The following is a 14,474-nucleotide window of genomic DNA, read 5'->3' on the forward strand; positions in this document are numbered from 1 at the left end:
TGAAAAATTTCATCCATTCCCTTGAGAAGTGATGTTGTATGTTTTAGAATGCCAGTTTTCATCTGACTGGTTGATAGTAGATAATATATTATTGACATTTGTTATTGATTTCAGCTATTGCACCATCGACATCCCCTGACAATGTGCAGGTCATCTCAACTAGTTTACCACAGCCCCAGCTCAGTGAGTATTCCTTTTACATATATTTTTTAATCCAATCTAAAAAGCATAGACATTAGGTTGATATCACTTTCATGACAGTGTTGTTGATGATTTTGAAACCATTATATTTACAAGCATGAGACTTGATACATACTTTTGTTTGGATAACATATATTCATCACTGGCAAAAGTATGTCACATTGATCTATTTTTTATGGCATGGTAATTATGCCAATTTATGGCACTGAGGTTTGTGTTTTCACAGATACCAAACTTTACATTCCGGGACACATGTTCACATCTGAAACACTCGGTTCATAATCAAAAGCTAAATCACTGACCTAATTATTTTGCTATGTTGAATATTTTATCTTGTTATTTCTCCAACCAATGATACCCATGTTTGTACTTTTTTCCTTCCCTCCCATCCTGCATTTCTCACATCACATTTAGTTATGTTTTGTGCTCAGGTCAGTTTTGGGGATGTTTGACTGAAGAGTAATTGCTGCTTTTGGTGTTAATGTCAGTATGTGTGTGTATGTGTGATTTGGATTTTTAATGTAGCCTTAACAATTTTTCAGTCATATCGCTATGATGTCTGCATCATGGCAGTTTATAGTGATGTCTAGCACTGGGGCATCATGCCGCAGAAATGTAGCATGATGTCCCACCAGTCACATTATCCTGAACCCAGGCCGACCAGTCCTAACAACAACCTTTTAATGCTGAGCACCTAGCAAGGCAGCTGTTAGTACCATTTTTATAAGTCTTTTATTATGACTTGGCCAGGGATCGAAATGGATGTCAGAGCTTATGTTTAGTAGAATATTTGCCAAAAATACATGTATAACTTTTTTCATGTGTTCAAATTATGTGAAACAATTTAATTTTAAGCATTTGGTTGAAATGTTGTGTATTTCTTCTGACTGTACACACAGTCTGTGCTTTGTATTGCATTTAGTCAATACAGACTCTCCATCAGGAAAATTTCTGGGTCTTCTTTGCATGTTTCAAAAGACCACTGTGAGAACACTCATTCAAATAGAACCATAAAAGCACACTTAATCACTGAGAACACTCAATCAAACATAACCACAAAAATATCTGGGTACTTTGCATGTTTGAAATGATATTGCTACACTCATTCAAATAGAACCACAAAAGCACACTTGAATTACTTCTTGGTCACTAAGGCATTCTTCCTGATGCCTTGATGATTCAGTCTGGTGTCATAAGTTTGCGATTTGTGGTCTTTACACAATACTATCAGATTTAGAAGAAAATGCAATTAATTCAAAACCAATGAATAAAATACCCAGTTCATGAATTTCTTGTACAGAGCTTTGGATGCGCCTTAAGGAATATAACACTATCTTATCAAACATGTCACTTTCTCTGGCATTTCTGTTTCACTAACATATTTCTTTAATTCTGTCTTACGTTATATACTGAGCTGCTATTGAAACAAAATCCACAACATCAATTACTTTTCATTGCACTCAAAAGTTGCTTCATTTTCTTTCCATGTGCCAAAACTGGCAGCCACTTATGATTAAAAATACTTTGCTTTGAAAATTATGGTTTCTGGCAGATGTTTAAGTTTGCTGATTTTATATATGGGTCCTTATGTACAGACTTTAATATTTGGGTCCCGATGTACCAACTTTAATGTACAAGTCCAGATGTACAGACTTTAATTTATGGGTTCCAATGTACAGACTTTATTTAATGTAGATTTTAATGTATTGGTCCCAATGTACAGACTTTAATATATGGTCCTGCTGTAGAAAACTGAAATGATATGAAGCTGTACATGCTTGTACTATTGGACTCAATTCTAATTTTATTTGAACAGTTGCTCAAACAGAATCTCCCAGCAGGGACTTCCATCATCATCAGCCACAGCAGCAGAAGCAAGACAGTCCAGTCAAATTAAAGGGTTTGGTAAGTTTGGCACATCACAGGTCTTTTGAGGAATGGTATATAGTCACATGTCTGTTGAAGAAGGGTTATGGTTGCAGCCAGCTAATTATTTTATGAGTTACGGAAGCAGTCTGTGTGGTGGTGTATTAAATGCAGTATTTCAATGAATGAAGGTTGATGATTGAAAATAATTACCAGACAAAATTAACATTATCTTGGGATGAAGCCTTCGTTTGGGTAAAATAAAAACAGTAGTAGGCGTGAACCTTAAACTATTTTAATTTTATCACTGTCGAAGCTCATGTACTACTTGTTGTGAACCGGAAGATCTCACCAGGCTGAATTTTTTGTATTGGACATCCACAAGGGAAAGTAAATTGTCATACAGCATATCAATTTAATTGTTTTAAAAGTTTCATCACTTAAGATTTTCCCGAACTTACCTCAAAAATATAGCACATTTCTCTGTCAATAACCCATGCACATTGGGATTGAGAGACATAGACCACAGCATGCACAAGGGTGTGAGCTATGAATGGACCTGTGACATTGCCCGAATCCTAGACTCGAACCCACGCAGACAGGTGAGATGGCAGTGATCCATAACGGAGAGCGCTTTAGACCACTCGGCCACTCGGGGACCCAGTGGGGTGAGAGTTTACACAGTTTAATGCTGGTGTAATAATCACATTGGGAATAATTGTCATTAAGTAGCTTTTCTGATGAATTTCTTTGCCTTTCTATATAAATTACCCTTATTTTCAGTATATGCAATCTCATGAAGAAGGTTAAAAACTAATCCAAGAGGTTTCAACAAACATAACATGTATACCAATGAAAACAATGTGTATTACATCACTGAATTTTGCATGTGAATGAGGATAAATTCTAATCTTCCTGTGTTATCGTAGATTCAAAACTTACCATGATTCTGGGAAGTTTTTTTTAAAAAAAGAGTGACATTTATTTAGGGAAATGTTGACACTTGATTTTTTTAATTGTTGTATAGTAAATTACTGATATGCTCAAATTTCATTGCAAGGTTTTGGTGAAATTTTTGCTCATCCTTGAGCAGTTACAGTTCACAAATTTTAAGTTCACTATAACTTTAGAAATTGTGTCTCCCTAATGAACCCTACCATTGAAACTGAATTTTTCATATACCTAATACACCATTCACTTGGTTCCTTTGTGCTCATTTGCAAATGAGTATGATAAAAGATTGATCAATGTCAGGTTCTTCAGTTATGTTACATGCACATCAGTGTTTTTAGTGTTTGATTATTTAACTAAAATGAGTTGACTTAACATGCAACTCTGGCTGCTAGTTCTTGCATAGGTATGATTTCAGACCTGCCAACCCTTATAATTTTTTCAAAAAGTCTTATGAAAATGACCTTTAAAATACGGACTTATGACATAAAAGTAAAAACTATGGGAAATGTATTGTTTAAAAAAATTAGGATAATTGGTTCATCTGCTTTTGATATTAGAGTTAGTGGAATCAGACAGGGAACCAGACTGACTTTTCATCAGTACCTCAGAGGCTTTAAACTTTACATATTTTTTCATGCAAAACATCTGTATGATCAAACTGATTAGTATAGAATTTTTTTTTTAAATGGCATCCTGCAAGCGATGCATGTTGACAACGAAAGGGAAAGTAAACCTCTTAAAAAGTGTTAATAATCAACAGAGAAGAATAAAAAGGACTATTCAGATTCTTGTGAATAAAAGCAGGAAGGGACACAATTACTTTTATTATATTACCAGAAGAAGGTCACTGTGACTTACATTTCATGTTTATGTGGCTTTGTTGTTAACCTTGTTGATCCTTTCATCCATCCATCTGTCACACCTTGACAAATTTTGGATTTAGGTCCATTTCTCAGGATTGTAACTTTAAAGTCATGTGACTTTGTCTATCATCTGTTGCCGAATACCACCAGTAGGTGGTTACTATGACCTCATTTACAACTAGTGTGACCTTGTTAGGCACTGTAAAGAACATACTTGTATTTTAATTAATAAATGATGTTTTGAAGGAATGCAGATTTAGGTTAAAAAGATTTAATCTGTGCTTCATATTTTATAGTTACTAAAAATAATTAGTTGTTACAACACTTATTATTTCAGATTGAAGAACATTTTTAAATCCTGTAATTTGCATGGCATACATTGTAACTTTTTTTGCATGGCATACATGGCAATCCTATAATCCTGTAATTTGCATGGCATACATGACAATCCTGTAATCCTGTAATTTGCATGGCAAACATTGTAACTTTTTTTATTATCATAGACTAGGAAAACTTGTGAGACAGCCAGATATCCATTATCTATCCATCAGCAAGTGTTTGTTATCAATACCACTACAACTACTACAAAGATACTGGGGGGAATTACGATGATACTTTGTATACATGTTATCCAAAGGTCTCCTATGTCCAAAAGGAAAATGTCTGCCACTGTAGCCATCTTGAAAATTTTGTTATTACTACTTCTGCACAGATGCTAATATTGACAAGGGGTTTTCACTAAAAGACTGTGATATTTAGTTGCTCATTGGACCTCCAACCTGGCATCATAGTGGCTGTCTTTAAAAATCTTGTTATCACTACACATCTTGCGTGCAATAAACCTAAAAATTTGGGTGAAAGTAATCATCACCAAATTTGATTTCCTGTGTGGTTTGGAATGGTGTTTTATGGCAGGGCAACACAGCTGTTATTTAATGCTGAAACAGTAGGAATAAAGCACATTGCAGAAGGACATATCACAGTAGACAGCCTGGGTTGATCCATTGGTGGGATTTGAACAAGCACTCTCTTGGTCACAAGTCAGGCATTCTAACCACTGCGTCATTGTGGCTCTTGTCTCTATTAGTCACTTCTTACAACATCCAGGAGGCCACTCATCTCCATGCCATCAGGGTCAGATATTTTGTTTAATTATAATAAAAATTGTACAGACACAGCTTCCAGTCGTGCCATGACTTCAGTTGGGGTTGTTAGGGCAATGTTATGGCTTGTAAATAGTGAAAATATCCAGTGCAAAAAATATAATTCTAGATTATCATACACAAGAGCATTTGACCATGGACATTTAGTGGCAGCCTGAAATGCTAATGAATAGATTTTTAAATTCACTCGTGAAGTGCATAGATTTTTAAATTCACTCGTGAAGTGCATAGATTTTTAAATTCACTAGTGAAGTGCATCCTAGCTTCATTTCCTTTCATTTATCATTCATTGTTTTCTGCATTTTGCATTAGCATTATCAGTTTTCTTACAGCTGCATTCATTCTGCATGACTTTTGCATTCTGTTTGTATTTCATTGGTAAAGTTACCGATATCAGGATCAATATTTAGTTGCATTCCAATAGCCAGCACTCTGACACAGATTTTAAGGTCAAAAGTCTTGAATTGTGTATTTAGCTGTACCAACTTGAGCATGATAACATAAACAAGTGTGAATATAATTTTGTCAAACCCGGTTGTTGGATGTATCTGAGGAATATATCGAATATTTCTCATCAAGTAACTTCATTGTTTTCTCCCATAAATGTCAATTATAGATTTAATCCAGCAGGGAATGTGGATAGATCTTGACAGTGTTTGAGGCAAGTTCCTTGATCTTCTATCCATGGTATCAGGTTCAATGTCAGAAATCATGACAAAAAAGTTGTGTTCTGCACTTATATATCTTGTGAGCAAAGTTGATAAAAACATGCAAGAAAATATTTTAAAATTTAATATGTTGGAGTTCCTCAAGAAATTCCGTACTCGGTAGATGAAAAGAATAAAAAGACAGAAGAAATGGACTACCATGTATTAATGTAAATTCTTTCAGTCGGTACAGCATCACTCTTTTTAAGAAACTCTTGTTTTTGAATATTGCCTGGAATAATATTAAAGTTTTTGTTCTGAGATCAAGTCTTTATGAACGTTCAATTGTAGAGTTGTCTCATATATTGGGTTACTATATTTCTCTGAAAATAGTTTGCAACATTAACATATCTTGCCATATTATATTTAATGACTAGATCTTTTTAATGGAGCTGTTACAATTGAAATAAGCACTCTCTACAGATTTTTAACTTTAATGTGGTGACTTCATTATCCAGCTTAAAATAATTTATTACTTTGAATTATATTTTATGTGTAATTACTTTGAATTATATTTTATGTGTAATTACTTTGAATTATATTTTATGTGTAATTACTTTGAATTATATTTTATGTGTGATTACTTTTGAAATTTGTTGATTAAAATAATTCACCCGTCTTTGCATACTTGTATAGGTGGACGAGATTTTCTGTCTGTTGAAGACACAGATGAAAAGTGCTCTTGGCCATGTATTGGAGGTTGAGATGAAAGAAGCTTTTGGTGATGATATGTGGTAGGTCACACTTGTAAACAGCTGAACAAAGAACATAGACCTGGTCTGCTGGTGCATTTTTTTATGGCAGATCAGTGTCGGTGTTGTTTGCATTTGGAAAGTAGATTCACTACCCTTTCAAGTTACTAAATCTTGTCAATCATCAGTTATTATTTATACTTCAATTTGTAGGCATGTTCTTTCTGGAGGACTTGCAGATACCAAATTCACTTGTACCTTTTCCATCACTTTAGTGATTCTTTGAATTTTCTCACTACAAGAAAGTAGCTTCCAGCTATTTTTCTATTTCTTGTTCTATCTTCACTGAAAACAATGTTTTGCACTTTATTTATCTAACTTCATTTTATCATAAGCTTACTGGCACCATATTGATTGACTGCCCCATGGTAAATTGTACTTCCAGTTTTGCTCAGTACTCATCCTAGTGTATGAATTCTCTTAGGTAATTGTTCCATCATTACATGGTGTATGGTAATGCCTGTTATTTTCATAGAATAGTTTTCTTTATTCATATCATCCCCATGACATTAAGTTCATTGAGAAGCTTCACTAACTTCACCTGTGTGTAACCAAATTGTTCTGCTTTATCACTTTACATGACAGGAGTAACGCATGGCATGTAATTGATTCTAGGTGGCTAAGGACAATCCCGTTGCCAGTATAAATTGTATGGTGTGTGATTTAGGTTTTACATATGTGTAATTATGCTGTTCCTGTGATATATGGGTTGCTGTCATGCTTAAATAACTAGCTGCGTCACAAATAGACATTGTTACTGACTAGGGTAATTATTCCCCCAATAACCACTACCGGAATTAGACAATATAATTCAGTCAGCCCAAGACCCCACTTCTGCCTCAGCCTCAGCCTGCACCATCAGTGACCAAAACTGGTTACTGTGATCAGTTTTCACATATATCCAGTCTGCAGTATTCCATTATGGCACAGACTGCCATGCCACTACCGTTATGGTTTGGCAACCCACTTGAACCTTTCCTAGATGTCCCATCTTTGGTGCAGATTCAACACTGGCTGCTGTAATTATTGTCTCAATAGCCTTGTCTCAATAGCTTTGTTTCAATAGCCAGTTCTGGACCATATTTATCGTGCACAAGCTTGACCTAAGCCATCTTCCATGGGGATTGGGTTTTGTGATCTGTCGATCTGGTATACCTTGTCCTGGTCCTAAAACTTGGACAGCTTCTAGCACCTGGTCAATCCTTATCTAATGCTTGCTCTGTCATAGATGTCAAACTTAATTAACAGAGATGCTTTCACCCATCTAGTACCAGACACATAGAAGCATCATTGAATCTTATGGCAAGTCCATCACTGGTCATTAGTCTGATTAGTTACAAGTCATTCCCATTCCCAGACACTTAGTCCCCACCTCAGATCTTTCAGTGAGACTTGTGTGTATACTTGTAGATCACAATTTCTAAGCATAATTGAACTCTTGGTTTTGCTCACAATTCCAATTATCCTTTGCCAGTTTAGTTATTGCTACATTTATTGGTTTTCCTTGCTATCCGCTTCCTTTTTGTCGGTCCCAAAATGAAAGACTAACCTTTTATTGATAATGAACTATAAGCCCTTTTTGTTGCACAACAAATTTGTTCTCAGCATTGCAGTATTTGGTGCCATACTCAAGTTTTCTGCAGTGGCTATATTTCAGCAACCAGGCCATATACTAGTAATCCTTCCATGTCTTTGAGTCAATCTCATTTATGGATTTTATGGTCATCAGGGCACCACAGCTCTCAAGCCTCAAAGCCATGGCTGTGTGAAGGAGAGCATTCCTATTTACATCTGCCCTTTTAAAAGATTATCACAAAGCCATCTGCAGAGTCATCCGTTATCTTCCAACCTCTTATTCCATGGTCAGATAGAGAAGGCCAGTCAACAGTTAATGAAGCATACTTTGTACTGGCTCAGCTACCCAGACCATAATATGGGTAGAGAATGTCACGAAGCTTCTCTTCATTGTAATTTTCTTGCAGAAAACTGATTCCATGCTCATATTCCACTTTTTTAATAGCATGGAGGATAGATGTCATCACCTTTTATTATGCAATGGAAAATAAACTGTCCCAGCAACCAGTGACTCTTAAGAGAATGTACACAATGAAACCACACTAGAATCTGACTTTTCAAGACTGTAGCTCTATCATCTAAACCTTTGGCAACCCACATTAGCAGGGATACCCTGAGTTTGGACCCAACACCATTATTTGCTGAAATTTCAAAGGAAACAGATTACCTTTGAAGCACCGACTGTTATGAAAATGTGCTCAACAAATGGAAAAAGTACCAGTCTCAATCATGCAATACAATTATTTGATGTTGCTGCCACAATAAGAAATGGGCATTTGTTTGGTTCTAAAAAGCTGTCCTTTAGCTGTGACTTCAATAGCGCATGCTCCCTTCATCAAAGAAAGCCGACTACAATCTTTCAATAACAGCAAGGAACTTTTCTTCAAAGGAAGTCAGTACCAAACGTAAATAAAAGTGATGGAATCTGATGGATTTTTGCATTTTCCAACGTGACTGAAACACGTTAACTGTGCTGTCAAAGTTTACTTTTTGTAGGGGAAAAGTTTATGCCGACGGCGGCTTAAAACACAAACCAACTTTTACAGACTTGGAACGTATTTTAAAGTAAATGTGCTTCGTCATTTGTTACATGACTGTGCTGTTTTTCCACTGAATTCAGACCAATATGACCTGTTACAAAATTAATGAATATTTTAAAGCTGTGTGCATATTTTCGATGGAATCACTTGTATTGTGGATTCAGTGTGTATGATGAGGTTCGAAGGTGAGTGCACGGTGTTGATACTCTATTCATGCTATACATTAGACATTTATATATAAACAGGATTCATGTATATGTACCAATTAATGGTTCTTTCAATAAAGTAAACTATTATATTATGTCTTCTCTGTTTTCACTACAGGTGTATTTCTCATTTAATATGCATCAATTCAAGATGGTAACTGTGCCGACGAAGCATATATTTTACCACCCGCATTTATTAACACCACCCCCATTTTTTTCGGGGGGGGGGGGTACATTTTTTTCAGCTAACTGACTTGGTTGCATATAACACGGTTCATTATATAACGCGGTCGGGTGTTATGGCTCCCAACTACCATGTTATAGTGGGGTCACACTATGTACAAAGAGACTGTTTTCCGTTTATTATATTTTTAGGTTCAATACCATAAATTTGCATAGGTTTTTGTTCTCAATTCCATGCGACTATTTTTAACACTGCATTACATCTATAAAAAGAAGTTCAGAAATTTTACAAAATGTTAGGAATGTGACTTTTTTTAACACATTTAGCTCCCACATATAATGCAGACCTTGGCTCCTTGGCTTGAAGTCTAATTAAATACCAGACATTATGTACAGTTTTCAGTCAACACTCGTATTGCCCTGATGTTTCCATCATTATCAAACATTTCTAATATGTTTGACTAATTCCCGAAGCCTTCTTTTTATTGTTTGGACGTTGAGTTGGGTGAACTTCTGCAAGAGATGTGTGAAAGTTATAGCAGCAACAGAGATTGAAGGTTGAAACAGGAAGTGGGGGTCTTGTGTATGACAAGAGACAATTATTTTACCACTGCATTATCTATGGAAAGAGCAAATAGTGTTGTGCATGTCCATCACAAAATTCATCGGCACTTAAACAATTTGGAAGGACTTTATGCATTAAAATAAAATTGTGTATGAGGTTCTACATTCAGATGACAGAGATCATGTCCAGTTTTTCTACATTGAGATGACAGAGATCATGTCCAGTTTTTCTACATTCAGATGACAGAGATCATGTCCAGTTTTCACCATTTTCTTGCAAAATTTTCTTCTGTTTGACTTGGAACTTTTCCCTTTTATTGTATTGTGTAAGTTGATGGCATTGATTCATAGAGAAAATTAGGGCCACTTTAAAAAGGATCAGTCAAGTTCAACTGTGAACTGCCAACACCCAGATCAATCATCACATAATATGATAACTGATCTGAGTCGATGCCCAGATCAACCATCACATGATAACTTATCTGAGTCAATACTCAGATCAACCATTGCATGATACCATAACTGATCTGAGTCAATACCCAGATCAACCATCACATGATAACTGAGCTGAGTCAATACCCAGATGAACCATCACATGATATGATAACTGATCTGAGTCTGTGTTGTGGACCCTGATTGGCCAGTTAATTATGTGATGGCAGATCAGGGTCTGAGTTGATTGCAGTTGGACTTGAGTTATAAGAAAGTAAACACAGTACTAATCAGCATAAGGTGTTTTTTATATTTTTATTTCAGGTTAACAATAATACTGAAAAAGCCTCCCTGGTCCTTGTTAGATATTCTGGAATGTTTTAAAAAGTAAGTAACTCAGTCTTGACAAAATCGGATAACAGGACATAAATCCTATATATATTTCAAGTAAATCTCATTAAACTTGATTGAATACTATTCTGTTATATCATGGACTTTGATTCAGTTATTATATTAATTGACTATTTAATTTCGTGATTTTATTATGAAAAGCTCAAGGTAACATCTTGAAAATGGCACATATTAGAATAGAAGAACATAACTAGCATTTTTTGATCAGTCGCTATTTGTTTCACACGCAGTTGCAGTTGGACTTTTAAGATACTATATATGGTTTTTGTTTCAATTCAGATCTAATTTAATTTCATTTTCAGACATTGGAGGGCTGTATTTGGGTTTGTGTTTGATAGAAAACTTGAAGATGTTGTACACAAGATTGTCCAAAGATTCTCAGTTGAGAAAGGTACCTAAATTATACACTACAATAAAATAACATTTTATACTGTATGTAGACCCCCCCCCCAAAAAAACCCCCCTCATTTTATTTAGATCTATGCAACTGTCCTAATATGGACGGTTTGGACATAGTTCAGATTTCTGCCCATTCAGTTACAGTTTTATCTGTACAATGAACTTCCATGTCATAAGATGAAAACCATTTTACCCATGTTTCAAGCAATGGTACAAGTTTTATGATGGGTATGTTTGTTTCTCTTTCATTTGAACTATTGGATCTTTACTGATATTAATACTTTAGTAACTTTTCTGACCTAATATTGACACTTAGTATCTGGACACTTTAGCCAAGGAGATAAATAGGTTTCATAGCATAGATTCAGGTAGGGCAAGGGAATAATACACATACTGTAAATAGATTCAGGTAGGGCAGGGGAATAATACACATAATGTAAATATATTAAGGGATCGGACTTTGCATTTTCTTTCATGGGGATGAGTAACAATTCAAGAATTTTGACATGACTTACTAGTACTCTAAGGAGGCCGAGGTATGTAGTAATACTTGTGTCTACCTGACAAAATCTCATTAGTTCAAATAGTTCAGCAGTATTTGATGGATTGCCATGAAAATTGGTAAATATTACAGTCATTGCCTGAATATGCATTATAAATAAATCCCTTGGCTGCTGCAATTTTTGTTAAGATTTATTACCCTCTCTATTTTGCAGTAGTGTATGACACAATCTCATTAGTGCAGCTAGTCCCCAGTTTTGTATGGATTGCCATGAAACTTAATAAATATTATGGTCATCACCTCTGGATGCACATGTCAACAATTTCTGTAAGAGTTGTTGCCTTTTTTATATGCCAGCGATAATGTGTAGCATAAGTCTTATGTTGTCTGTCAGTCTGCATGTTACCACGTTTATTTCCACATAGTAACTTCATTTGTCATATAGTAACTTTATTTGTCAGCCGGCTTCAGTTATCAAACTTTGTGGATGGCTTGCACATGGAGTAAAGAAGATCAGAAAGGATTTTTGAGTCAAAAGGTCAAAGGTCATGATCACTGACTGCCAGAAGAAAAAGTAGTTATGCACGATAACTTGAGAGATCCATAATCTACCATTATCAGACTTTACTGTGGAAGGCTCGTACTTGGGGAAAGGAAACATATCAATTTGGGGATTAAACAAAGGTCAAGGTCAGTCTGATTGACAGAAGAATAATGGTTGCTGCATAATAACTTCAGTTTATCCATTAATAAACTGTGCTTGGCTCATACTTGGATGAAGGAAGAAACATCCACTGTGGGGTCAGAATGTCAAGATCATGGTTTTCATCATCTACAGTTGGCATTGGTAACCTTTTAAAATTGTTGTGCCAAGTCCGCTCAATTGTTGAATGTTCCTTGCTAGGTCATATTCATCCCTTTAATTATTGTTTTTGGTACTTAATACATAATTACTACTCATACCACATGCCTTTGCAAAGAGTCTGACATGCCTCCATTGGCACATGTGTAAAATAGGTTGCCAGTTTCTGATCTACAGCTGCTGCTCAGAAGTTCCATTATATTGTTAGTGGTTTTCTTGTGGCTCCATATGGTAAGTAGTTTCCTTGTGGCTCTACATGTTTCCTTTAAAATTTTACCAAATGGTAAGTAGTTTCCTTGTGGCTCTACATGTTTCCTTCAAAATTTTACCATATGGTAAGTAGTTTCCTTGTGGCTCTACATGTTTCCTTCACCTCATGCAGTATTTGGAACATACTTTCATGCATCTGTTTGACATCAGACCGGTAGCAATTTAAGCAAAGTGCACATTTCATTTTAAATTTTATTGATAAGCTCTAAACAATGTTGTTATAAGCTACAAGGCAAGATTAAGTTATTAGATTCTGAATATTATAAATGGAATAGGATTTAGGTATTGACGTGTAAGAACTCCAGTGTACAAGTTAAATGAAGTGAAATGATTTTATAGTTTCAGATTGAAATTTCTGGTATGGAAATAAGAAAACTTATTAGGTAAGCTTGTCATGCATTTCAGGTTGTGTTCAGAGCATGGAAATATTGGAGGAGTTACTGGTGGAAGTCATACTGCTGTTTGAGGGGTGTCAGCAACATTCCAGGTACTGTGTGTGTGTGTGAGAGAGAGAGAGAGAGAGAGAGAGAGAGAGAGAGAGAGAGAGAGAGAGAATAAAAATTCAAAGTAACAAACGTTTTAACAGAAGTTTAATGTTGGTGATGTTTGTAAAATGCAAACAGGACCAAAATTACTATAGGTATTTGGGGTAAGTTTAAGTTCATGGCCAAGAGGGTGTCAGATTTATCAATTTAAGTATATTGGGTATAGAAATAACCAAATATAGCACCATACTTAACAAAATCACTTCATCTTGGGTGTAATTCTTTTGGAGGATACTATTCGCCTCTGGCAAAAATAGGTAACATTGACCCGCATTTCATGCTTCTGTGATAAAGGTTTGCCTTCAGCTCTTTCTTTGACACTGTTAGGGCTGTTCCATTTAAATAAGGTGGTACCCAGGGAAGGCATTTTAAAAAAAACATTTGCCAGGTTACTCTGATTACTCAAAGGGTTCACATGAAAATGATACAGAATTCTAAATTGCATATATGAGTGACCTCACAACATTGAAATTGCCTTCCCTGGGTCCCAAGTATATTTTACTGGAACAGATCTTATATGTACAGTTATAAAACTTGATGTTGTCATTATCGTGGAGGATACACCACAAGCAAATAAATATAGGTTACAGTAACCTGCTTTAATTTTATCATCTTTACACATTATATTTTATGTTCCTGTACTTAATTTTACAACTTTTGGTGGGTTTTTGTTCCTAAACATTTGTGGAGTTCTTTGTTTTACATTTTTTTAACATAAAAACTTTGGTTGGTGCTACTTTTTTGCTGAGGTGCCACAAAATAATCTTCTTGACATTGTCCCCCACCCTCCAAATTTAGGGGTACACAACATTTTAGTGCTATAAAAATCATAATCTTGGTCGCTTCGAAAGTTTTGGTTTTTGCTGTGCTGTCATATTTTCCTTGGATCACTTATACCATTGCAATAAATGTTTTATCGTGTGCTCAGATCACTCATGAAAACATTTCTGGTAAACCTGAAATGAGCTGAACCATAGAA

At 35.4% G+C, this 14,474-nt stretch overlaps 1 protein-coding gene across 1 annotated transcript in view; it reads left to right on the plus strand.

Moving 5' to 3' along the window:
- The window catches only part of LOC149777805 (uncharacterized), a 100,881-nt gene that overhangs the window by 54,259 nt on the left and 32,148 nt on the right, over positions 1 to 14,474 (plus strand). The window contains exons 13-18 of the mRNA XM_089938857.1: positions 115 to 183; positions 2,018 to 2,106; positions 6,391 to 6,488; positions 10,831 to 10,893; positions 11,220 to 11,308; positions 13,356 to 13,437. Of these exons, the coding sequence (XP_089794983.1) occupies positions 115 to 183; positions 2,018 to 2,106; positions 6,391 to 6,488; positions 10,831 to 10,893; positions 11,220 to 11,308; positions 13,356 to 13,437 (490 nt within the window). The remainder of the gene's footprint in view (positions 1 to 114; positions 184 to 2,017; positions 2,107 to 6,390; positions 6,489 to 10,830; positions 10,894 to 11,219; positions 11,309 to 13,355; positions 13,438 to 14,474) is intronic.

This window comes from Sinohyriopsis cumingii, chromosome 17 (assembly GCF_028554795.1).
Source record: "Sinohyriopsis cumingii isolate HCF-2022 chromosome 17, ASM2855479v2, whole genome shotgun sequence".
Classification (NCBI taxonomy): domain Eukaryota; kingdom Metazoa; phylum Mollusca; class Bivalvia; order Unionida; family Unionidae; genus Sinohyriopsis; species Sinohyriopsis cumingii.